Source organism: Poecilia latipinna, unplaced genomic scaffold (genome assembly GCF_001443285.1).
Source record: "Poecilia latipinna isolate Pla-1442-1.1 unplaced genomic scaffold, P_latipinna-1.0 Scaffold1416, whole genome shotgun sequence".
NCBI classification, from domain to species: domain Eukaryota; kingdom Metazoa; phylum Chordata; class Actinopteri; order Cyprinodontiformes; family Poeciliidae; genus Poecilia; species Poecilia latipinna.
Genome location: NW_015114032.1, coordinates 82,897 through 109,855, shown reverse-complemented (window position 1 = coordinate 109,855; position 26,959 = coordinate 82,897). Strand labels below are relative to the sequence as shown.

The 26,959-nt window shown below is 37.0% G+C and overlaps 2 protein-coding genes across 2 annotated transcripts in view; both read left to right on the top strand.

Moving 5' to 3' along the window:
• Nucleotides 1-578: 578 nt before the first annotated feature.
• LOC106962469 (GDP-fucose protein O-fucosyltransferase 2-like) lies at nt 579-7,960 on the top strand. The gene is made up of 9 exons (XM_015056904.1): nt 579-809; nt 1,362-1,615; nt 1,714-1,858; nt 2,060-2,170; nt 3,069-3,135; nt 3,764-3,889; nt 4,830-5,010; nt 5,278-5,401; nt 6,397-7,960. The coding sequence occupies exons 1-9, from the start codon at nt 634-636 to the stop codon at nt 6,548-6,550; spliced, it is 1,338 nt and encodes a 445-aa protein (XP_014912390.1). The 5' UTR covers nt 579-633; the 3' UTR covers nt 6,551-7,960.
• Nucleotides 7,961-10,446: 2,486 nt separating this feature from the next.
• The window catches only part of abca12 (ATP-binding cassette, sub-family A (ABC1), member 12), a 69,878-nt gene continuing 53,365 nt past the window's right edge, over nt 10,447-26,959 (top strand). The window contains exons 1-22 of the mRNA XM_015056903.1: nt 10,447-10,707; nt 12,317-12,395; nt 12,540-12,633; nt 14,059-14,197; nt 15,085-15,215; nt 15,421-15,491; nt 15,824-15,994; nt 16,153-16,346; nt 16,472-16,590; nt 16,724-16,824; nt 17,072-17,218; nt 18,461-18,618; nt 18,761-18,894; nt 19,556-19,686; nt 19,916-20,074; nt 20,240-20,448; nt 20,729-20,862; nt 21,778-21,892; nt 22,689-25,295; nt 26,252-26,364; nt 26,494-26,561; nt 26,660-26,796. Of these exons, the coding sequence (XP_014912389.1) occupies nt 12,330-12,395; nt 12,540-12,633; nt 14,059-14,197; nt 15,085-15,215; nt 15,421-15,491; nt 15,824-15,994; nt 16,153-16,346; nt 16,472-16,590; nt 16,724-16,824; nt 17,072-17,218; nt 18,461-18,618; nt 18,761-18,894; nt 19,556-19,686; nt 19,916-20,074; nt 20,240-20,448; nt 20,729-20,862; nt 21,778-21,892; nt 22,689-25,295; nt 26,252-26,364; nt 26,494-26,561; nt 26,660-26,796 (5,198 nt within the window). The 5' untranslated portion in view covers nt 10,447-10,707; nt 12,317-12,329. The remainder of the gene's footprint in view (nt 10,708-12,316; nt 12,396-12,539; nt 12,634-14,058; nt 14,198-15,084; nt 15,216-15,420; nt 15,492-15,823; nt 15,995-16,152; nt 16,347-16,471; nt 16,591-16,723; nt 16,825-17,071; nt 17,219-18,460; nt 18,619-18,760; nt 18,895-19,555; nt 19,687-19,915; nt 20,075-20,239; nt 20,449-20,728; nt 20,863-21,777; nt 21,893-22,688; nt 25,296-26,251; nt 26,365-26,493; nt 26,562-26,659; nt 26,797-26,959) is intronic.

Below are 26,959 nucleotides of genomic sequence, written 5' to 3'. Positions count from 1 at the left end.
GCCCAATCACAATCCATATTCTCAAAAGGCTTTCCCAAGCATTCAAGTTGAGCTTAGGTTTTGTGGCATAACAATTTGAGGTATAAAAATAAGTATTCGTATCTGTAAACAATTTTACTTCATATCTTACATTAAGCATTAGCTATGGCATTTCATCTAGCATCATTAAACTTAATTTATTTATTCTCAAGTTAAAAAAATAAGCTATATAATTTATCTATTTAAATGACATTTTATGTCTAACTGGGAGAAAAAATTATAAATGTGAAGGTTGTGGAGAGAAAGAAAATGTAGAACACACATTAATCAGTTACGTGTTGAGCCTGAAAAGGAGAGATTAAGAAAAATAACAAGGACAGGACATGGATGGGAATATTGGTAACTGAAGGAAACATAGAGGATACTTTTAGATTAAAGAGAGCAATGTTTATTTTCATAATGCAAAATAAAATAAAAAATAGAATAATGGATGTAAGTTATGCTGCTACGCACTAATGTGCAGTAGATGGCGTACTCATATGAAAGTTGCTTGCGATCCGCCATAATAGAATAGAAGAAGAAGAAGTTCTTGGTAGTTGCTTGGCAACTACAGACGCTTTCCCAGCTTCCGGAAATGCGTGGCCGGGAGGAAAAATGGCGTATAGCCCACTGCATATACCTCTTATATGTGTGGCAACAACGGATTCGTTTAGCCCTTTCTTTTTGTCTATTTTCGTCGCTTTTGCAGCATTACAAACAATACAATCTGAAGATGTGTTCAGTGCGAGCCGCACGGCTTCAGTGTCAATCTCTGCAGCAAGGGATCTTCGGTGAGTTTATTGTCCTAGCTTGTCAGAAATGCTAAATTGAAAATTGTCGCTTTTTCTTTACAAGTTGGTGTTTATTTGTACGTCACTATTTGGCAACAGTCTTCGACTTTTAAGTGTGTGTTTGCCTCATACCTATTATTCGAGCCCTCTTCCTCCGACGAGCGTTACACATGATTCCATTAAAAAAGTTGTTATTTTAAGCTCTTTCTACCTATACGATTTATTAACCCTTTTTATGTGTATGCCTACCTAGGTTAACCTAACGTCATTGTGCTGTGTATGTATTCGGCATAGAGAATAAATGATTAAATATTATTTCATGGACCTTAATCTAAACCTAGTCTTAATTCGTCCCTGCAGTGGTAAAATTGCCTGCAACAGTTGAAAACTTGTTTGCTTTTTTGTTCATCGTCAAAAGGTGACGTATTCGATTCGATCAAACCTAATCTTATGATTTGTAAGAACACTATAAGCAAAATGTAGACTTGATTCAACATGTATAATTGTAAAGTTAGTACTAAAATGTATCTTTTTTTTTTTTTTGCATATCAGGTACCTTTTATATGATGTAAACCCACCTGAAGGGTTTAATTTGCGAAGAGATGTCTACATCCGCATGGCCTCACTGGTCAAGACTTTGAGGAAAGAGGGGGATGACTGGGTATTGGTCCTCCCCCCTTGGGGTCGACTCTATCACTGGCAAAGTCCTGATATCCACCAGATCCGTATCCCATGGGGAGAGTTCTTCAGCCTGACCAGCCTGCAAGCCAACGTACCCGTTATTGAGTATGAGGAATTTATTGCTGGTGAGAACACCACTTTGCACATTTAATCATTTTAAACTATACTGTTGATGTAAATGTCAAATTCACTGTAGCAGAACTTGTTCCCTTTTTCAATTTAGAAAATGGAGGCCCTTTCATAGACCAGGTGCTTGTGCTACAGAACTATGCCGAGGGATGGACTGATGGAAAATGGGAGGAAAAAGTTGATGAGCGTGCATGTATTGAGAAGCTTCTGTACACCAAAGATAAACAGGGCTACTACAGGTAAAAAAATAAAAAATACAATACAAATAAAGTTTTCATAGTCCATGACCAAGAGGCTATACGTGTAATATACACCAGCTTGAGAGCACAGTAGGAATGACAAAGAATAAATGTCAAGTAAATAAATTCATCTTGATGAAATGTTTAATCAGACATGTAGAAACAAGCTCTTTTTCTGTACTATTCTGTGTGTTTCTACAGGGGCTGGTTTTGGGGCTATGAAGAAACAAGGGCTCGAAATGTGACATGTTTATCGGCTCAGGGCCATGCATCCATCATGGCCCCAGTTCTTCAGAAAAACTTCACAGCAGTGTAAGTCCGCAAATATATCTCACGTTCCGCAAACATAAATACTTTCTGAAATACCATATACCATTACACATTTTTAATTCAAAAAATGATAAAATCCAAAGAAAAGTTAACATTGAAGTATATTGGATATAATGATAGAAATCATAATGCCCAAATACATTGGGGTGAGTCAGTTTTGTTTAACTTGAAATGCTTCTGCATTGAATTTACTGTTAAACTGTTGAAACTATGTCATGATCTCACCTTACCACTGATGATGCTCCAGTCAGTTTTCCAGAAATCAGAATCCTCCATTTTTCCTTGACTGACATATCAGTAATCAGCAGCTCAAATACTGAAAACAAAACTTAAACTGAGTGGAGAATAAAAAACAAATCCCCTCACAAACAGTTGTTTTTTTCTTAAGTTTTTTTTTAAATTATTATTTATCACATCTAAGAATGCTCACCAATGTGCATATACTTTGATGCACATCTTGACAATAATTAATAAAAGTCTGATCAAAGTTAGAGGCATATCCTGTGATGCATAAATTAAAATTATTTTGTAGTTCCTTTATTTTCTGTGGGATACAAGACTGCTATTATTATTTGGACCACATTTGTCCTTTTATGTGTTTCAGTCCTTAGGGGGGAAAAACGGGATCAGGCAAAATTGAAATCTAACTAAAAATGGTTCCACTCTTTCAAATACTGAGAAAGATTAGGTGCAACATTCCTTGAAAAGTAACCCATCCCTGTCCTTTGTTTGTGTCCAGGGAAGAATGATCTGAATTCTTTGTTGTTTTAGAGTGGTGTGTCTCTGTTTGTTCTCTTTGGCCTTACTGAAACTCAGATTTAATCAACTTGTTTGGGCATTGTTGTGATGATTTTTTTTTATTATTATTATTTTTTTTTAGCTCAGTCATGCTTGACAGAGCAGAGACTCTCCTACATGATCACTATGCTGGAAAAGACTACTGGAATGTAAGTAACACTACCTCTGTATTAGACGTTTTGGTCTACAAAAGGATTATTTTTGTTCGTTTTTTTTTCCTTAACAACAATTCAGAACCAGTTTAACCAACATTTCGAAAAGGAGCATTCAGGACTTATTTCCATAAAATTCAAAAGCCTTATGGACATTTTAAATGATTACTCTGACATTAGGCATGTCAAAAAGAGAGAGAGAGAAAAAAAAAAACTGAAACTGAGTGGACATGTAAACAACAAATCCCCTCACATCAAGTGCTTCATCACTTCTTTCTTTAACATTGAAACAAACTACACATTTCAAACAGAAAATGCAATTGTTTGCTCTTGAACAACAGTCCAAAAAGGCATTAAACTGAAACTCATCACACAGCTGAACTGCCATCATGGCCCAGGATGTGGCTGATGTTGAGGGCCGGACGATTGGGTTGCTTGCTAGAGTCTGCTGATGACGTGTTGGTCAGGGACAGCAGAGGGGACATCTGACATTAGGCTAATGTTGACCTATCCTGGGGCATTGCTCTTCTCTCTCTGAGAAAGCACATTAACCTTTATTTGCATGCTAAAGGATGTTTTCTGTTAGAATGTGCAGAGATCTTTACATTTATTTCGCCTCATTTAGACCCGGCGCAGCATGGTTTTTGCCAAGCACCTGCGACTCATAGGGGATGATTTCAGAGCAAAATATCTGAACTCCACAGATGACACAGACCGCACACTATATAATGAAGACTGGACCCGCATGAAAGTGAGTCATTGTGTACTCTATTATCGCATATCCGCTTCCTAGAAAACTTCATGTTATGAAATGTTTGCCATATAACCATATTCACAACTTTGTGGGGGGTTTGTCTCTTTCAAGTAGATTTATTATACAATGTATTGAACTATGTAAAACCACTACCCTCTTTGACAAGAAAACAGAAGTAATGACTGCATGGGATGGACAATTAGCAGTACAAACAGAAACCAGCTAAATATATTTTATCTCAGCCAGTTAAAAAAAATAAAAATAAAAGAGACAAATCTTTGTTAGAGTATATTTTTTTCACAGCTTTCAGTCTGCAATAATTCCATTTGATCAAATTTTGAAATGTCAATACAGCACCTTCTGATGCTCTCATGATGGTTGAAGCAGTAAAGTCCCATTCAAGCTAGCAGTTTTTAGCATTTTAGAACATTTGGAGATCATTTTAGATCATCAACTTTTCCTAGTTGATGATGAACTATAAGATATTGCACGTCTCTGTTTAGTTATCTCATTGCTTATTGAACCAGCAAATTCTGCAATTTGAGGGGGTGTCAAATCACAGCACTGGGATTTCAGCACAATCCCAGTGCTTAAAAATATCCTGATTACATAGTGCCTTGTAAAAGGAATTATGGTTTTTCATATCTTTTCATGTACACAACAAATCTCAGTATGTATTTTATTATGATAAAGCCACTCAAAATAACGTGGAATTGTGAAGTAGAAGGAAAAAACAAACACCCAGGAAAACAGTGCAACACTCTTGGAAAAATATTGGCTGCATCATGTCAAAGGTGTGCCTTTTTTTTCTTAGCAGACCTAGTTTAATGTAACATAAGTCTATATTGTTACTCTACATAACCGTTAGACACAGTTATGTACAGCAGAACTAGCAATAATTCAACAATTTAAACTTGTTCCTTTAAATTCCTATCAGTCCAAGCCTGGCTCTGCTATCGGAGGTCCATATCTTGGGGTTCATCTTCGCAGGAAGGACTTCATCTGGGGTCACAGAGATGATGTGCCCAGCCTGAAAGGGGCAGCCAAAAAGATACGCAGTATGATGAAGAAACACAAACTTCAGACAGTGTTTGTTGCAACTGATGCAGACGGAGAAGGTAAGTGGCAGACCAGCTTATATTGAAAGAAATAAATCTATCAAAATAATGTGTATTTGTTCCACTCATTTATGCATTACCAATTGCTTTTGGACCTGTGTTCCTAAATATTATTTCTACTACCTGTGATTTTTTTTTTCTGATCATATGCAAAATCTAATCCATTAGCCTTTTAGATCGCGTTTGATTCAACAAGCAAATAAATCCCATAAAAAGTTATAAAGACAACAGAACAAGCAAGTGGTAATGATCTTATTATCCATGTAGAACTGAGAGAGCTGAAAAGATTGTTGCCAGACATGGTGCGGTTTGAGCCATCCAAAGAGGATCTGGAGCTGCTCAGAGATGGAGGAGTGGCTATTATTGACCAGTGGATATGTGCTCATGCAAGGTAATTTCCTTTGACAGGTTGTACTTTACTGCCCACCGTTAGCGGTATTTTCCATAAAAAAATTATTTTACTTTTTTTTTTTTAGAGCTTAACAAAACTGTAGACACTTTGAAGTTGCTGCCAAGTAACCTAGGTGATTCAAACAATTTTGAAATGAGGCAGTGTAACATTTTTTAAATATGCAGGCACACATACAGACCCGCCTACCTTTCATTTTATCAGAAAGTAGAAGTAATTTACATGTTCATTTGAAAGCTTTTTTAAATATGATGACAAGCTGTTAGACCCCATATTATTACTATGCAATCAATTTATTTTTTTACTTGTATCAGCAATAATACTGATGTTTTGACCAATTCTACAGCAAAGCATTATTGCCAGATCACGTGTTTAATGAGAGTTGAATTCCTGTCTTGATGACTAAGTGAAATGCAACCATCATAGTTTGGAATGTTTTTTTTTTTTTATGTCAATGAGATCACATTACTTTTCACTTGTTTTTTTTAATGTAATGACTAATGTTACGGTGGTAGTATACTAACAGTTGTATTTATATTGCGCATTTAAATGCTTGATTATCAGCATTATGGTCAAATTGCAAATGGTAGGCTTTAAGCTAAAACACATTTTATAAATACAGCATGTAAAACTAAAACATGTGCAGTTGGTGAGTTGCGACTGGTAAGATACTGAATTGTTTTGTTATATGAGAGCATTGTATTAGGACATCTGATAAGTTTCTACATCATTGTGTTATACCAGACCAGTGTTTCAGGGTATAAGTAGTAAGCTCATAGACTGTACTGAGATCTTCCAGCCACATCTTCAGATTGTCAGTAAAAATCACCCAACTTGATAAGCTGGTCAGGGTGACTCATGCTGTTTCTCACCACAAGTGACATTCTCAAGCACCTTTATAGTCTTTTTTCCCCTCTATTTGCTGTTTTTTTTCACAGATTTTTGCTTAATTTGTATCTCTTATTGTTTGTTTCCAGGTTCTTCATCGGGACATCCGTTTCTACCTTCTCTTTTCGGATCCACGAAGAAAGAGAAATCCTGGGGTTTGATCCCAAAACCACGTACAACCGATTCTGTGGAGACTCTGAGAAAAAATGTGAACAGCCCACACACTGGAAAATTGTTTATTAACTTTACCTCCACCTTTTCTGAAGCACAAGTGCCAAAAGCAGTATTACGACTGACGGATTTATGAAAAAAGATCTTTTCATGGTTTCAGTGTTAGATGGCCACTGTGTTTGAACTCTGTGCTCAAAAGGCTCAAGCTCTGCTGCTCAACAGTGTAGGCTTCAGAAATTTAATTTGTATATAGCTTTATTTAGATTGATGGTCTGTGAATCTTTCATAAAAGCGTACTGTATTTCATGCATTATATTTCTAACTCACAAGTGCAGTGAATTATGTTAAGTGGAGACTGACACTAGTGTTTGACTGTATTTGATTCAGATTTGATATTATCAAAAATGTTTTTTTTACCGTTTAAGACTTCTGAAGTATTTTAAGAATAATGTATAAAAAAAAAATCAAAAGCACATCAAGAGGAAGGAACCAAAGCTTGCTAGGTGTAAAGGTCTACCATTCAATGAAGATTTGTTTACAGAAAGTGTATATGCATAACTGAAATTCATTTTTTATCAAACGATTAAAGATTTGATATTATGCTTTTATTCTAGGCACATGGTTACATTTTATAGAACTATCAAACAGACATGTTACCTTCAGTTCTAATTTTTTTTAAATGAAAAAATGTTGTATAAATCATGACATCATCATGATATATACATGACAGGACGTCATCACAGAAATACTGAGAAGTAGTTCATAAGATGAGCTTGGCAGATGTGCACTTCTGCCAGGTGATTGCTAATTGCTGCTACTGCTAGTCTGAAGGAACTGAGGGGGACAGGGACCGGGGAGGGATGCTCTGTGAGGTGAAACTTGGCTTGAGACTCCTGCTTCATGAGGAACTTTGTGGAAATAGACGGTTCTTTGTGAGAGCAAGCGCCTAACCACCGCTGAATGGCTGCCATCATAGATAGAACAAAAGATTCAAGGATTTCTTAGAAATGCATAAACAATCAAAGCAAATCAAAGCAGGTATGTTCTTGATGAGGGAATAACATATATAAACCTCAAAAACATTAATTTTACGTACTATCCCCATTTTAAAGGTCAGTCTGAATCCTCACCAGCAGTCTTAGAAAATGACCCTCTTACATAAGGTGTTTCTTAACTACACCTTCACCTTTTAACTACACCTTCACCTTTATGTTTGTGGCTATGAACACCACATGATATTAGCAGGACTGAAAGAAAACTCCATAGTTACCTTGGTGACGAAGTCTCAACCTTTTACAAAGCAATGGCCATACGTAACCTATAGCCCTGTAAGGCACAACAGTGAAGCTTTCTGTTGCTCATGTAGCTAAGCTGCTGTAACCTCTGCTAATAAATGGAAAGAATGTGTTTGTTGTTCGGCCTGCTTGACTGATCCTCTTTCTGGAGCTTTCTTTGACATACAGTAAAAGCTTAGTGCAAACATATCCATAGTTATGTGTCTTTGTATAAGGAAATGTGAAACTTAAACAATTTTTTCCATTCAGCTTTTTATTCTGAACTCTTACCCTTAGTCTTTGTATTATTGTGGACTCTCATTCTAAAACAGCTTTCATCATTTACTAGACAGGGGAATTGCTGGGAAGGAGAAAAAAAAAGTCCCAGGTTTCCCCATGACTTATCCCAGTGGATTCTCCTAGCTTACAGTGTAACTAATCCCAGTGGAGAATTATACCTTCTCAACAACAGCTTACAAAATGATTGTGTGTATTTGATGCTGCCATCCTACCCTATAGCTCCAAGACTATGTTGTGGCAGCCTGGTTAAATCCAGCCCCTTGTCCTACTCTGTTTGCTTCATACAGAAGCTCTTGGCTGTTGAGAAACGATTGCAAATGTAATGTACCAGTTCGATCTTCAGAAGTTTAACGGAAATTGTCTGCAGTGTAAACAGCTGCCCTCCACTGCAAAAAGAAGCATGGCCAACACAAACTGAACCACTTCGTTCACTTCCTCCGCTGCTGTGGCTGAAACTACAGGCGGACTACAATAATAAAAACAGCACAGAAAATTCATGTAATTGTTCACAACTTTTCCTCCTGTTCACTAATTAGCCTCGTAAAGAAAATCTACAGGAGACAATCCAAGTCAAGGGGAGAAAGCTCAAAATGTGCTGCAAGTGAGAATTTTTTTTTCAAGTGGAATTGCACAGGAAAGCAATGGCCATGCTAATGTTGATATATTTAATGATATCTTTCTCTTTATGAAATCCCACAAATTCTCTGTGGTATCAATTCCCAGATTATTTAAGCAAGAAGTGATGCTATTGGCATTATGAGCAGGTTCCAAGTCGTGTTGGCAAATTAAGTAAGCATCTCCATAAAGCAACCTGTACTGGCTTTTATCACAGCCAACACCAGCAATTAACATGACTTCACAAATCATTTCTATAAACTATGGACATTTATTCTTGTACCTCAAGTAAATTAATTCTGTGGCTGCAAAGATTCAATTTCTGCATTAAAAATATTTTTGCATTTACTAATTTTATGTAAAATTTATTTTACATGAAACCATTTTTATTTTTTCTGACAAAAAATGTAAGCCGTTTTTCACATGGATTTCCAAACTTAAAAATTTGGCCTACTTTTTTTGGTATACAATCATGTTCAATTTGAATATTCATTCTGGTGAGGCTCGATTAACACAGGTTGAAGATACCATTTGAAAATGACAACCTACGTGCAGATATGAAACGTGCTTTTCATAAAGCCCTCATTCCTGTATTAAAACAGATTTTGTTATGTATATTATGTAATATTCTACTCTAAAATGTCAAGTTTTCATTAGCTGTAAGTTAAGGCTCGTCATAGTGAACAGAAATAAAGGGTTAATGAATTAAGTTACTGAAAAAAATGTGCCTCTTAATGATATTAATTTAATATGACTGTATTTATTTATTTACTTTGATATACCATCTTAATTCTTCAAAAATCTGTTAAGACAAGTTAATTCTTGTTAAAAATAATAACAGTGTAGTTACACCTTGCTTTACATTATCTGTGACGCCTTTTAACCCTCACATAATGATATCAGCATAAAAAACCGGTCTATCTACCTTAATGATGGACGACTTCTTGGTGTTTTGCAAAGCAAAGGTGTCACATGTCCCCTGTAGCCCCACAAGGCCCAACCCTGAGGCTTTCAGTGACTCACGTTGTTGCAGAAGAGCTGAAATGGAAAGAATGTCTTTGTTGCTCAGCTTGCTTGACAGCTGCTCTTTTACCAGACTTACGTAGATAAAACTTCAGAGCAGCGCTATGCTGTTATACAACTTCTGTATAAGGAAACGTGGTTCAACTTACATTACATGCTTTCCATTTTGTTTTTCTTTTTTCTGAAATCCTGCCCTTTTTCTTTACATAGCTGGCTACTCCATTTCTAAAAGCTTTCTTCCTTTTGTCAGTCACTTTACAATGATTTAGTGTTTGTGTATCTTGTTTCTCAGCTATTAAGGAGAAATGATTTATCCCAGTGGATTCTTCCTGTGATAATGTGTGACTAATTCCTCTGGAGAATTTTACTGCCTCAACAACAGCCTACAAAATGATTGGGCGTAACTTGATGCTTTTGTGCCACTTTGGACTGTGTAGAATAATAGCATGATTGTACACATCACACATCTCCTTTCCCATGAATCTGTTTTACCCATAGGCTTATGAATTATTCTTTTTTTCTAATTATTGCTTATATACATGTTATAAGGTGTTCTATAAATCTACAACATACAATTCCGTGATTTTAAATGTAAACAAGTTCTTAAAAGCTACTCTACTTGTTCTGTGTTTCTAACTATGTCTATTTGTTCAAGGAAGTAATGCAGGATTTTTCTTTCATTATTTAGAACACAGCAAGAGTACACACCCTTTCACAGATCCACTGGCACAAAGGAGGTGCTTGTCATTCTCAGGACAACTAAGAGCGTTTAATGAAGTGAGGATTGATACGGCTGCAGGCACTGCGGAGTCACGGAGGGAACGTTTTGGGTTCTGAGCTTTAGATTTGACCTGTTTTGAGGGAAATTTTTTCTCAGTTTACTTTAGGGAACGACTGATGGAAAGGGCAGCTTGCTAGGGGGTCATCTCCTGCAGCAAGATGTCCTTATTAATGAGCCCGTGGACTTCACACAGATAGCAAACAATTTAACTGATTTACAAGGACAACAGTGCTCAGGTGGGTCAAAACTCTATTTTTACAATAAGTTGGATTATTAAGCAATAGCATATAAATGTTTAGCACATGGGTGAATTCTAAATGCTGATTTAAAAAAGAAGAAAACAAAAAGAGTTCACTTTCTTTTCATTTATTTGTTTTTGCTGTGAACAGAGCTATGTCACTTTTTGTATAAGAGCTGTGGTTTGCTTATCTCATTCTTAATTATGTTTAACTACTTTAAAATTACTTTGTTGCTTTTGTTGAACATTTGTTTTCCTTGAAGATGTCTGGAAAATGCTTATGTCAATTTAACTGTTTTTCCACTCATATTATTTGTTACTTTTAAAGAAGACTAGGTACAGTGATACCTAGTGGCCATGACCACATAAAAGACTAAACCGTTTGAAGAAAACATTTTATTACATGCCATTGCATTTGCTTTTGTGCTTAAAAGTAACCCGTCAATAAAATACAGTTTAAATGAAATGAAGAAAAGTTTCACACCCCTGGTATTTTGGAAAACCATTTCCAGAATTGTTGATTAGCTTCCTGGTTGTTTACATTGGTATGTATCTAATACAATTGTATAATTGCATTGATGTCATGTCCACCTTGACATCACCCTTAATTTGAGCTCCCCTCTATCGTGTGGCAGTCAGTAATGACTACCACACTAGGACCTTCAAAACGCCTTCAACATACCCTAAAGGGATTGTTCTAAAGGTACTGGAAGTCTGAAGGAAATTGGTAAAAAGAAACCTTACCAAATGTTCTGTGGATGATTACTGAATGGAGAAAAAGAGGTTACGGAGAGGTCCGTAGAAAATGTCTGGAGAAAACTCTCAAAATATTGTTTGTTTGTTTGTTTGTTTGTTTGTTTGTTTGTTTGTTTGTTTGTTTGTTTGTTTGTTTTTGTCCTAAAATAAATGCCGGGAAAACACTTCATCATGACATGCTCCTTGGCAAGGTCTGACTCTTAGAAAAAAAATCACATGACATTTTTTGAACATTTAGAAATTAAACTTTTACTGAAATAGGAGTTCTTATAATCCATAAAACTTGCTGTTGTTTATTTGCATTTCTGATGATTTATATGTATTTTGATTCACAAAATACTATAAAACCTAATCTAATTTTATGGGAAATTACATTGTTACTAAAATGTGGTCAATGAGCATTGGCAAATTGTTTCTGAGCTTGAACTTGTAACTTATTTCAGATGTAAATAAAAACAGTATCATCCGCCTCCAGCACTTGTTCCTTCAATAAGGCCTTCTTCAGTTTGTTAATCAAGTAACATTACTCTTCAGACAACAAATAGAAATAAATTACCATAATAACTTATTTGTATTTACCTTTAACTAGAACCAAAATCTCATCTGGGTACCATTAAAACACAGTTTGAAAACCATTTAAATGGCTAATTATGAATATATGCTTTGAATTTCAGTCCTGAAATCATTTATCCATCGTAGTTCTTCAGTATAAATATGTTGTAGCTGAAAACAAAACATCCTGTACCAAGTTTTTCTACTGCTTTCTATAAACTTCAATTTATTTTAGCCTAAAAGTAACAATGGGAATGTCACTGAACCAATGTGTGTTTAACTTTGATTGACTTTTTTAGCCTGCCTGGTCACATGGCGTTCTTCAGACAGCTGAAGCTTCTTCTCTGGAAGAATGGACTGGGCATCATCAGACAGCCGGTGGGTGACTTTTCACTGTAGTGGACGCTTTCACTTAGATATTTACATTAAGACTTAAGCAGGTCTCATGTAACGTTTTGTTGAGGTGTAATTTGGAAATGAACCAACTGATTGCCATTACTGACGCCTACGATGTCATCCTAGCTGTGGTCCATTACGCTGATTGCCTGGCCTTTGATCGTCTTCATCCTCATCGCTGTGACTCGGGACCATTTCCCTCCGATTGTAAGAAACACATGTGAGTATAAAACTGGAGCAAATAAAGTATTTCAGAGGCCCAAGCAAAGCAAATGAAGGTATTGGAAAAGCAAACGTCGTTACATCGAGATCATGTAAAAATTCTAAAGGCAGAGGAATGAATCAATGTTTTATTCTGTTTCTAGCCATTCTTTAAGGTAGATTGCACATATCCACCCCTCACCCCCTAAAAAAGAATAAATAAATAAAATGTATCTTACGTATCTTATATCTCTAATAGCTTTTCAAGTGTTGCTAAACATGTTTATTTGAGAATATTTAAAATAAAACACAGGATTAGTGGACATTTATCTTCTGTCCTGCAAAGTCTTTATGAAGGACTTACTTAAAGTTGAGAAACCAGATTTAAAGTGCGCTTGACTTACTGAGCTGCTATTCAGTGTAGGACTCTGGATTGACATCTTAAAGGTCAGTAGCTTGATGTTTCAGGACTTTCAAGTTTCTCAATCAGAGCAAACAAATGAAGAATTAAACTCAAACACCAACTCCTCTTAAGAATAAAGCTTGCTACACAACTATTGACTTGCCATTTGAATGCTGTTATTTATTTAAAACCTTTGGGTATCTGTAGTTAAGAAAGGAGTGGCACACACACTCCTTTGAGTGTTCACAGTCAAATATTTGTTCATGTTGAGGAAGAAAAAATATCTATTGTTTTGGTTAATAGGTATTGAAATAGTCCCAGCTTTAAAAAAAAAAAAAAAAAGACATTCTTGATAGCAATGGTGGTGATGAAGTAAACTGCATGCTTCAATTTATCAGTGTTCATCTACATTGTAAAAGAACAGATACAAAGACTGCTTTCATATCTATTTATGAATACATAGTTTTTGGCTTTCATGAGTTTTTCATTTTCTTCAATTAACTTCTTTTGCCAACACTTTATTTACTCAGTAAAACTGGGCACATAAAGGCAAATAAAAGCTGTGACGTTTCATGTTTTCATTTCAAGTTTTTCAGAAATCCCTTCGTCTCTCTTCTTTTCTCTGGGTTTGACAGTGACTCACACAATCACTGTGACTGTCACTGAGAAAACACTAAGAGCTACCCAGAATAAATTCCAGGAAAGCATGGTTCCATTAATTTAGTGCTGATAGCTGGTTGACAGTAACTTGATCTTCACAGCCATCACACGGCATTTTCTTTTGTTTTCCATTGTACTAAAGCTGAGATTGTTTTTCTTAACAAAAGGTGGTGCTGGTTTTGCAGTGATTAGGACTAAAAGTGACATAACACCGGCACAATAGACTAAAACTTTTTATCCTTGACATTGTTTCTCATGAAAGGTTCTTTCAAAATGAAACATGAGAAATAAATAACTCCTATAATTTGTTACTGCTATACTTAAAGGTTTTGCTTCTAAACATCCACATCCAACTATAACATTTTTCGAACTCTCTTCTAGGTTATGTTGGACCAAGGAACCTACCAAGCACAGGCTTTTTCCCTTTCCTGCAGACCCTTCTTTGCAACACAGACAGCAAATGCCACAACACATCCCGCCTGGTGCACACATCTTCATCAAAGTCATCAAGAGATCGAAGGTAATCTGTCTGTTACATTATTTTACCTTTACAAATACACTTTGTGTGCTCACCGCAGACTCATCTTTTATAGAAGAAACTGGCTCTGATCCTTTTTCTCTGGCTACAGCTCTTTACTTATTGCTTCTCTTCTTTTTTCTGTTTTATTTTTTTAAGTTGCTTTTCTTATTTGATTGATAAAGTAGAAAAAATAAGTTGCATGCCATTCGTTGGAATGGCATGCAACTTCCTTATGCTGGTGGTAGAAAAACTAGTTTGTGTTGTCGTTCCGGGTGTCTGCATTAAGTTTGAGTCATGCTTTATAAAATGCATAACCTTAGTTTTACCTTAAGGACTGCTCTATAAGCAAACAAAAAATGCTGCTTATCATTACCAATCAATCCTTTTTATTCAGATCCACATATGGTCCATAATAAACAAGAATAAACAGAACAACAAAAGACAATAAAAATAAAATAATCAATAGTCATTGTCATGATATGTTTTTTAGATTTAAGTATGTAGATTCTTGCAAAATCTAGAAAAAAGTACAGTTTAACATTTGAATAGCAAATATTACGCACAATACAGACTAGTATACTCGCTCTTGTTTTATGGCTCAGTGTTTACCCAGCTTGCACAATCCACAGTCCTTCTGCTTCTTCAAAATATTTGTGGTGGACTTTCTGTGATTTGGGATTGTGTAATGGCTGCGTTAACTACCTAATGTAGAGCTGGTGACTATAGCTGTGTTCCCATTACAAATATACGCAAGACTTTGTCAATATTCCACTAATGTTGAAGAAATATCATTTCACACGTGCGCGCGTGAATGGGAATGACTGATTTCACTGTTCTGAAAATCAATATATAACTGATGTCATTTCATTTGATTTTTCGCATCACAGGTCTGCTCCTTTGCCAGATACATCTCCATTGGCAAGTCTGATGCAAGGAAAGGAGTTTTTCAGCCAGGCTTTCCCCAGTGACACTCAAAATGACCCTGCTAAGTTGGTTAAGTTCATGGAAAGCTTTATTGGTATGTTATTACTTACATACACTTATGTTGTACAATTTTTTTTTCTTCTTGTAACAACGAGATTAAATTACTCACGCCGTTGGTTAAGATTTGCTTATACAGGAAAGTAGAAGTCTTTGTAATTTGACTTTATTATTTGGTATTCAGATTATTGTATTGACTTCCATATTCTCCTTGAGTTGAACTGTGGATTTATATTTTAAAGGTTCATCTAACAGAGCCAACTATACAAATGTTCCTTTCATGGTTCCCCTCAACACCTCTCTGCCCGATCAGGTGAGTGTCCGCAAGTTTAATGACAGGAAAATATCTAATTAGAGGACAGATAATGTAATGACCACACAGACTCCAAAACGTCTCTCACTGGCTTGAAAGAGTATAGAATGATTAAAACTTCAGTCAATTCAGTGCGTACAAGTACTAGAGACAATAAAGAGCATTGTTTTTATCACTCTGTAGAAATGTATGAAAACATGGAAAACTAATTGTCTGTTTTTAAGAATTTTATTTGTTCCACTTGATTATAATAAATTGATTCAAAGTTTAACATCGATGTAAGTGAATCGAATACCTATTTGCTGTTGTAAATTCCAACCTGGGTCTTGCAGGAAACCATGAACGCAATTATGGAGTCAGTGAACATTTTTAAGAAAGCCATCTGCACTGTTACACTTCCTTGGATGAACCAAACCTCACCCAACCCAGTCACCCATGCCATGGTAACTTTCTGCAACTCCAACAACACTGTGTTAGAAGCCTCACTTCAAACACTGAACAAGGTACGTGAAAGGTTTGTCATTTAGACCAAATGGCCTTTTAATTTCATGCAAAAACTAAAAATGATGATCTGTTCTTTCAGTCCCTTTTGAAATTAATAGATTAATGGCTCTTCTAACCAGTTTTGCATAGCAGTTCAGATGTTTTCCTTTGCTCTCAGGTACTAACAGAGCTAATGGTAACCGATCCGGATGACATACTAATGCTGGCAGGAGGGACAGTGATGTTTTTCGATCAGCTGCAAAATGAGACATCAATGTGGGAAACCCTCCTAGGCTTCCCCAAGCTCTTCTCTGCCAGTTCTCTTGAAGACATGCTGAACAACACACAAACCTTACTCACAAACATGAAGAGGTAATATAATTTTACTGATGTAAAAGCACAGAAACTTGATTTTGCAGATATGCACTGGATATGTGCACTGGTTCATTGGTTGCCTGTTGTACTCACAGTTTTGTATTTTCTTGTTCTTTCTTTAGCTTTTTGCGTTTCATCCAGAAGACCTTCCCTGACTCTGCTGACTTCATCTGCAAGGTACACCCAGTGCTTGAAGAAAGCTTTGACGTCATCCAGTATGTCCAGAACTGGCCCGGACAAGGTAACTGTAAAACACATATTCTATTTGAATATGTAAGAGAATGCCATCTCTTGCTGTTTTAATAATGCTTTAAAAAGAAGCCGTGGAAATGTTTTTGAACTGTCGTGCTAATGTGAGATTTAAATCTCTTTAGATGTTTCGATAACCCTTGGAGACATTGTCACATTAAGGAGTGACTCAGTCAGTGACATTGTGAGACGAATCCTACAGGAGGTTCACATACCACTGCACCAGGTAAACTCAGCACCAGTGACTACAGGCACAGGGTTACCAATATGGCCTAAACACCCATTCCTCCAGCTTTTACCCCCAAGTGACAATTAAGCAACCCATTTACAAGAGCAAGAAGACTTTAAATTTGCAGTGCAGGTTTTGCCAAATCTTCACTGTCTGGGTGGGGGAGGGTGGGAGGGGTTTGTTATGTCACTCATCACTGATTAAAACAAATAATGAATGCAATAAACTGTCCTCCCTTTTCTAGGCTGTAGGGCTGATGTGGGACAAAGACATGGTGCGCTCTCACTTGTGCTGCAACAGCAGCAACACGATGTGGTTAACAGCAGCATGCAGCACAGGCACCGTGGATATGCTCCTGAGTTGGATTTGTCCTGACAAAGTGGCAAAAGAGGTAGGGTGTTATTTTAAATTAGTATTTATCCAGTTGCTGAATGTTTTTTCTGCGTCCTCTCTTTTTGTTGCTGTGTCATGTTGCTAAATATACCCAGTGGAATGTAAAAAAAAAAAAAAACTTGCAACTCCGGTTCTGGCACTAACAGACCAGGAACCTTGAGTACTTCTAATTAGAAGTTAATTAGAGGTCATGGGAATATGCATGTGTGCAAGACGGTAGCGAACACGTCTTATATTTTATTAATCTTAAGCTGTTATAAGTAATTATGTGCACAGATTGCTTCCACCAAGTCACACTAGGTTATTTCACCACTTTCCTCAGCTTTTGAGCAGAAAATAAAAACATCTGCTTTATTTTCAGGTTTGTTACAGTCAGACTGGGCATCAGGTTTTTTTATTTATTTATTTTTTATTAAATCTCTCTTTGTCTAATGCAAAGCCCACAGTTCAGTAATAACGCCAGCCGGCCTGCTCCTATTTTACTGCCATGAGTAACAGTTGACACAATGATCGGTAGCATCTCTCACGTCAATCAAATTTGTAGCAATTATTTTAATTATAGACTATGCTACCAACAGCTGCAAAGACTGAACTTCCAGGTGATGTTATCATCTTTGCAAGCCTGACCGATCTGAGCTGAAAACAGGAATGGTGTCAGTGGTGTGTCCTACCTTGAGTAGGTGGAACAGAACTGTAATTTATGGCTTTGATCTTAGAAAAACATGTATTTATGGGTGTTTCCAGCGTTTTACTTTTCTATTCACTTTTACCTTTACACTTCTCACGTGTCCTTCTTTTAACTTCCCTAATTACTTAACCTTGATATATTTTTACTTTATGTCCATCTGATGTCCAGCAAAAATGAGCTCATTTGATGTGTATATCTGATGTAACACATGCTCTAAGTGTGGTAGAAAATGGAATAGATGCTCATAGATTTTAGTTTTTTTTTAGTTTTTTTTGTTCTTCCCATCCTGTACTTATCACAAATGTTGCTCGACTAATTTGTCTTTTTGGAGAAACTGAAGATTAAAGCAGAAGCTTAATGTGGAATTGTTCACTTAAAAAAGTATGTGTAGGATTTCCTCTTCCGATAATGAACTTTATTTTAAAAGGGCCAATGTCCAACTCAAACATAAATGTCACCATTTGGTGTACTGTACCAGATTATAGAGGAAGCTATTTTGCATCTGCAGTCGCTTGACAAGTCACGGACATTTTGTGAAATTTATAACCCTAGGTTTTCCTGGCATGGACCAAGCATGTGGCGGCAGATGATGTGTCCTTTGTGAGACAACTGGTGCAAAGTCTCATGGGAGGTTCATCGTCATGGAAACAGGAAGTCTCCAGGTCAAAGCGCAGCATAGGTGCAGAACCACAAAGTGACGAGGCAGAGCTGTAAGTACAGGGACATGTCTTCTTTACATGCAGCCGTTTATTTCAAGATTCATAAATTATTTTCAAATTTTGGTCATTTAGTTAAGTTAAAGAAACTGTTAATTTCCCCCTCAGTAATGAGTCTGACTTTTTGCTTTGGTAGGTTTATGGGAGTCGCTCAAGTGCTGCTGGAGATTGCAAAAATTCATCCTGATTTGGACAATGTTGTTCAGAGAGCTCTCAAAACCAGCTTCCACTCCATGAAGGCAGCAAGGGTGACTTTGGTCACTGTAGAAAGTAAGACTGCAAGCAAAATATTTTTATAGCAAATCAGGTGCTATAGGACAGCATTGTCACGTTTTTTTTGTTTGTTTGTTTTTTTAAAATACCACACACTTCAACATTTACTGTTGTATGATGATACATTCAGTTTTACCAGGGCGTAACAATTGGTGGGGTTTTCTTTTAGCCCAATTGCTTTTTCTTTAAAAAAAAAAAAAAAGAAAAAGAAAATGCATGTCTTTTTTTCTCTCTAAGACATAAGAGAGGAAAAAATCTGCAGCAGTTTCTATTATAGAAGTAGAACTTTGAAATCCAAAGGAATGTGAAACAAGTTTAAGATTATCCCAAATTCTTAATTTAACTGTGATACACAAAGCTTTTTAGACTTTCATTAAACACCGACGAAGTGAAAACTGACTAGTTCCAATGAGTAAAAGATTAACACACCTATTATAATAATGACAACCGTTCTGATTGACTTGTACATCTCTGAATGGTATGTATACTTTCTGTGTTAAGAAACTGAGAGCTGAATAATACAAGGGTACACTTGAATATGGAAATGTATATTTTATTATCCGATTTTTAAGCATAAGATAACACTTTTCCATTGAACACATTATCAGCCAGTCCGTGGTTTGTCTCATCGTTATATATTTGTTGCTTATACTTACAGAAGTGATGAGCAATGCCCTGGAAGACGCACAAAATCTCCAAATGACCTACCACATGCTGCAGAAGAACCAGTCTGAGGCAACAACTTGGTTTAGCCGGGTAATAGACAGTGTGGTGGAAGTCATTGAGGAGGTAGGGTTATTTTATTTTAATTCAACATAGTTTGCTCTTATGCTAAATAAATGTAAATTAATCAATATACATTGTATCTATTCTTATGTCTTACTCAGGTTTATGAAGCCTGTAGTTTGTCTAACAACACTTTCAGCTGATATTCTTTTCCTCAGTAGATATGATAGCTACCAGTCACACAACATTGGGAATATATACCTTGCAACAGACTTTTCTTGTATTTTTTAAGGCGGTGGAGTGTGAGGAGTGTGAGGAACTTTTTGAGCCCTTCGAGTGGCTGCTGTCCTCCAAGACTGTAAAGATAGAAGTGTGGAAGTCTATGTTCTGCCAAAACATCCCTGCACTGAAGCATGCTTTGCTGATGGACTGGAATCCTGTAGTGCAAAAGGTATAAGTCACTCAATATTTTTAGAAACCTCTATAAAGGATTTGCATCATTTTTTTTTTAATTAAATTCTCACAATTTGAGAAAAGTGTGTTAAATGTGCTTCTTATTGTGTAATTCCTATTCTTATTTTGAATCTTGTTTGAAAATGTCATATTTTACCTTCAGGCAGAAGAAGTGTACTGCATCCTCACAGGCCGAGCAGACTTTAACCTGACACTTCCCATGATGCTCTCTGAGTGGAACAACTTGTTCAACGCCAGCATGCAATTTGGAGAATTTCTGCAGAGATTCATAACCCATCTGGATCGAGACTACTGGTTGAACTGGATCCCTGGCCACCACACACATGACTTCAAGGAGACACTTCAACAAAGGTTTTTCAATTTCTTTTCAGTGCCCGTTCGGGGCTTCTTTTTTTTTTTTTTTTTAGTTGCTCTAAAAATAAAGCAGTTCAGAATATTATTTAGGCTATTAAATTACAATGACCATGAGCTGGAATTGTTTCCAACTCACAAATTTACAAGTCATATTGATATAGCTCCAAAAACAAGACCTGTGGAAAGTTGTGGCACAACTTTCCATGACGGTGTTACAAATAAAGAATGCACTTCCACTTTCAAGCTGAACAAGCCTTTGGTTTTGTTTTTTATGCAGTCTCATCATGTCATTGGAAAACCTGGGAGAAGAGCTCGAGGAGAGTGATTTGTGGCCCAGCATGAAGGATTACTTCCACATCACTTACTGGATTTTGAACTACAGACCTGGTGTTGAAAAAGACCCACCAAACTGTGAGTGCAGCTGCTTTTCTTTTGTTTCTCTTCTGTCATCAAAAAGCTAGATGAAGGTCTTTAAAAAATAAACAGACACCATTTCACTATGTGTCCTGTGCACAACTATCGATTGAGTCACTAAAAAGAGCTCAGTAAAACGTTCTCTACAAAAGCAGAAGAATTTGGTTGAATAACATAAAATCATTCTTAGTTTAACCGAACATTGTTTCCTAGGAGATCTGGAAAGTTGCTCAATCGTTTTCCACTTCTCTTTCTTTATAAACAAATATCAATGTACTTGTCAGCTCATTCTTTTGGATGTTGACTTTTAGCAGCTCTACATTGTAGGTAATTAGATTTTTTTTTTAGCTACATTTAAAATAACTAATACCATTGGGATTCATTTTTTGGGATATCACATAGGCAGTCCGAGCACCACCAATGGTACTTGTACCATATTTTTTAAAAACCGTAGCAATCGGGTATCAGTCAACGCTTCTAATGATTAGGGTGACTACAATAGCTGGCCTTCCAACCTTAAAGACTTGAAGATCATCACAAAAGATAAATTGTCAAAAATACCAAAAATCTTATAAGAATTTATACGAATTGTTTGATACCTGCAATGGCAATAAAGGCCTTTCTATCAACTGAAAACATTAGAAACCTTAAAAATGTAAAATAAATTTGGAATTGATACTCATTGTGCATGGTCTTGTCTTTCATGAAGATGCATGTGTCATTTGCTGCTAGATAAGAGGTTATTGGTCGACTGAAAATAACTTCTAATGTACATCTACCACCTGGATACTTTTGAACTAACCTATATTTACTGTGAGCCAGGATAATTTTCCTAAATACAGTAATCAATAGATGTTTACCAGTAATAATAAAAAACATGTATTTTTTTCTCTTTTTTTACTTTATTTTTAGGCTGTGTCAATGCCCACTCAATGGCCCTTCATTGTAACACTGATCTGGAGTGGTCGAAGTTTGTCAAAGCAGCAACGGATGCTGTGATGTCACCAAATGAAGAGGTCCTTCTGAAGTAAGTCAGATAATTGTTTCTCTTCATTATATGAGATAATTATGTGACAACTTTGTCTCCCTGTGGACTTGCTTTACATTCAAAAGCTTTTAAGCATTGGTTATCTGTGGTCTTATCAAACACTGCTATTTTTGTCAAATGCTACATCTATGTTTGTTGTCAGTCTTATCGGTTGGAAAATATGATGTCACAAAAAATAGCAGACATTAGACAGTATCAGGACGAGATACATGGACAAACTCCTTATTCCAGTTGGGCAAAAGAAACTAAAGCAAAACATAAACACATAAAGGCACAGCTCTGAGGATACAGACCTCTGCCAAGGTTAGCAACCAAGATAATAAAGATTTGTTTTGTTCTTTTGCTCATTTTTGAATTTCTCTTTCACTGAGCTCCAAAATTTCATTAAGTTTTTTGGAGTTTAGTGAGATAGTTAATAAACACACAAATTATGAACCACTGAGTTCACAAATTTAAATAGGATAAGATTTTAGTTTTAATTATAGGGAAATTAGAAATTCCCATAGCAATTTTTTTACAAATAAAGTAAAGAATAATACACATTGGTGATGTAAAAACACATAAGAACATATAATAAAAATCGACCCACTTCAACAGTGTGGTGAGCAGATGAAGGTCATTGTTGTGGCAGCTGACAAACCTGTTTGAACTTGTTCTTCTCAGACGTTTTCGGTTTCCACATTCATTTTTATACTGTTTTCTTGCTTTATCGTTGTTGATGTTGTTAAATGAACATAGCTAATCGTATTTTTTATTCTTATTTTCTATCTTATAGTGCTTTAAGAGGAACAGTGAGTCTGCTGCAGCACGTGTACGGGGAAGTCTACAAAAACCTGACAGCCACGTATTTAGAACATAGGATTGAAGAGGGAGATGCACTCTCTGCCCATCTCCTTAAGTTGGTTCTGGACCTGGATGGCTTTGTCCAAACAATCATTGCTCTGCCTAACCAAAATATCTCAGACCCCGCCGTCATAGGTCCACTCATCAGTGATTTGCTAGAATCCGCAGGTCTTAAACCACTTCAGCCTCTGCTCTTCAGAAGTGTTCCGGTTAATGCCTCCACAGTGCTCGATGCAGTCTTACAGATAATCAGGCTCAACCCCCAGATATTTACCTCTAGAGAAACCGACTTAGCAATGAAAGGACTGGAGCAGTTAATCATGGAGTTCCTGTCTTTGGAGAGTAACCTGACACTTTCTTTCTCTGACATCTTGAAACATAGTCTGCTAACATATTCAGCTTCCATCAAACCTGGAGATGCTGCCTTCCTCAAAGAGGCACTCTACGGTTTCACCAACCAGTCCTTTGATGAAGTCATCCTTGGTGCCATGAAGCTTCTGAAAACACTAGCTGATTCTCCAGATGGTGACCCAACCAACATAATTCTTGGATATTTACGCCAGCTTCAAGAGATTGTAACTTCTCTCTTCAGACAGCAAAAAATAGAGCATCTTCTGTCAACCAATGGCCAACTAACTGCTGCTCAAGTCACTGACCTTCAGGCAGCCGTCATGGACCTTCTTAACTTACTCAACCCTGACAACCCCCAGGGTCTCACTCAGGTTGGACCAGATGTTGCCCAGGACCTTATCATTCAGAAGTTGGTGGCATTCCTGCCGCCCTATGTTCAGGAAAATGCTACTTACTTTCTGCAGAAGTTTAAAGCTCTGCAGAATTTGGTCCCCAAATGTGAAGAAGGCAATAACTGCTTGGAAGGAGTCTCAGAAATCTTTACTTTGCTTGATAACGTAATAGAATCCATTCTTGCAGTGGGTGGAGATGCATCTGTCACAGTGACACTGACCAGCAATGTCCCCTGGAGCCAGGAGCTGGAAGAATTTAGCACAATAGTGTTCTCGCTCATGCTGTCACCAAATGATGCAGACCGTTTAGAAACATTCAAGCAGACCCTTTATTTCATGAAATTAGTCACAGAGATGCAAAACATCACAACATCTAGTCTCGAGAACATTCTGAAGCAGTCAAACCTAACTGGGTTCGATCTTCATGAAATTGCAACACTTGCTGGAGCTTCCAACCTGAACGATCTGGTGGAAAAGATGGTGAACATTTTCACTGACATGAACAAAACGTGTTCTGGACAAGAGCAGAACCTGACAATGACATCGGACTGTCTTCTTGGATTGATAAATGACATTAGCAGCTTTCTGGCAAACACACCAGCACTCCAAAACGAAACAACCCTCTTGTCTGTCATCTCAGATGTTGTCACAGAAACTCTTAGAGATTTCAACCAAGTGGACTTCAGCTCCGATCCTAACACTGCTGTTGTGCAAGCCTTGGAAACCATCTTGACCAATATCAAGACGATACTTCAACTCAACCAACAGAACAGTTCAGATATCAATGTGGAAATCACAATGGTGGAGCAACTGATACAATTGATCACTGACATGGGGCCATTTAACCGCTTCAATACTACCTCAATGGAGGACCCGCTTCATACACAGAAAGTCTTCCTGGAGCTTGTGGATTGGTATTTGACAAAGCTGGAAACGATCACCAGAAACAGTTCAGTCTCAGGGTTCCTACGTGACTTTTTCCACATCATGAGGATTCAAGTGGCAGCCCAGCTGTCTCAGATTGAGTTCACCCTGTATGTCAGTGAGAAGATTGAGCTCCTGGTGGACAGCCTTCAGTACCCATTGGATGGCGCAGACCTGAGTGTCATTGGACAAACAACAATTGAGATCATTCGCCACCTGTTGAACTACACAAACACCGTCATGGAGCTTCAGGATAACATTCCAGGCGTGAAACAGCTGCACTCTATTCAGCTTCAAATCAGACTCTACCTTGACCTCATTGAGAGATGGATAAAACAGCCAAACGTCCCATTCCTCCTTTCTAGCATGCTCCAGTGGGGAAACTCTTCAATGACGTTTTCCACCCCTGTTAGAGACCTAAACCTTCTGCTACAGACAGTAGCTCCTTTGATAGACGAAGATGTGGCAGCATCCCTCTTGACAATAACCAACATCACAGAGGCTTTCAACAATGCCATAAGAATGGCAGAGCAACCAGGTGAATTTCAGAGCGATGACTTTATAGCTGCGATCCTAAGTGGCGTCCACAGAGTCCTGCAGATCCCTGGTCCAGTCATGGGGCCCCCTTCACCTGCTGTGCAGCAGAACATCCTGGGAATTGTGGAAGGTTCTCTAACTCTTATTATTAACCAGGGCATGAGTTTTGCCTCGTCACGGAACATTTCCCTACTCATCCTGGAGAGAGCTGAGAAAGTTATCCAACAAACAATACTGAAAGACTTTGCGGAATATCTGCTGCCAATGATCGAACTGCTCACTACATACTTTGAGAGTGCATCTACATCCAGCGGGCCAGATCAGTGGAATCAAATGTGAGTAATGGTGCTGCTTTTGCTAATTCTCATAGGGTAAAATGATCACGGTGCTTGTTTTCACAGTTGAAAAAATTTGAGAAAACTTTGAATAGAAAATAATAGTTGAGCAAAAATATTTGACTTTAAAATTAGCCGTTTAAAATTGGGGTGTCTTGCTGTCTGAACCAAATATGGCCTGTCATGCAATTAATTCAGTAAAGTCAGCTGTGAACAGAAGCAATATCTTATTTTGTTTCATGTAAGGAGAAAACATCCCCTGCAGGGTCAGTTTACCACTTTGCCAATTCAGACCCTCATTCTGTCCTTTTGCACTGACATTTCATCCCAGACTTGTTCCATCCTTATTCCATTTAAACCAGTTAATTTAAACCATGTTTTTGTAGGTCAGTATTTTTCATAAATTATAAAATAAAACAAATGTGAAATGAAAATGTTTAGATATCGTTTCACTTGCATAATATCTGAAAACTTTATTTTAGTTCCGGCCCCTGTTTGATCCTTTTTGGCCCTTTCATAGAATGTGACAAATAATGACCATTGATCCTACCAAAATATTGGTAACTCTATATGGACTCCAGCAGGGAGACATTTGATGGAGTAACATAAATAGATTTCTTTTCAAGAGATTATGTGTAGTTTAAAGAAAAATAATTGTTGGTTATCACAGCAGGTATAAAGCATCCCTGATAGATCATTGACAAATGGTTTGTACAAAATTTTCAATGGCAGATATGTACTTAAAGGATTAAGTTGATATGCTCTGGTATTTATTGCACTAATGATAAAACAATAAAATGTATTTGTAGAAAGGAAGCATTATATCAGACTTGTTTCTGGTGGTAAAACGAACCAAATAAAATAGTTAAAAAGAATATTTTAACATTTTCAAGGGGAATACTAATATGGAAAGTACTATTGTTTTTTTTGTTTTTGTTTTTTGCTTTGTTTTCAAGAATTTTGAATGAGATGAAGGCCATCGAGAGCTTCCTGCCTCCAAACTCCACAGCTCAATACTCCATCTCTGTCCTCATTAAGATAATGGACTTCATCTTGAACCCTGGCCAAGGTAAGTCAGCTTCTTAGTGTAATTATTGGGGAGACATCATGTTAAATCCTGATGATTTCTGATATTTGTTTGCATAATGAGCATTACAAATTTAAGCTGACTTTGTCAAAACGTTCCATATAATTTCAGGTAACATGACTCTCTGGGAGAGTTTTGAGGGAACGTCAATGGAAACTTTACCAGATCTTATTAGCAAGGTACAGTTTATGTGGTCTGATACATCTAGTGTGAGAACCTTTGCAACAAAGGTAATAATAAAGTTATGCCTAATTGTGTGTGTTTGGTTCAATGACAGCTGACCAAACTTGTGGGAATGTTCCTGCAACTTGCAATAGAAGGCCCACCTTCAACATCTATGGACAATTTCAGCCTTATTGTTCCTACTTTGGAGCAGGTGATGACTGGGAATGCAAATCAAGACACATGGGACAAGTAAGTGCAGTTATCCAGAGCAATGTACACAGATATAAGAAATAATTACCTGGTATTTTCAAGTTATTTGAAGTCATACCCTTAAAACTGATTGTGCCAGATTATGCTTTTTTTTCTCCCTCAGTTCACAGTCAGGTGAAGTTGCCTTAACCAAATGTTATTT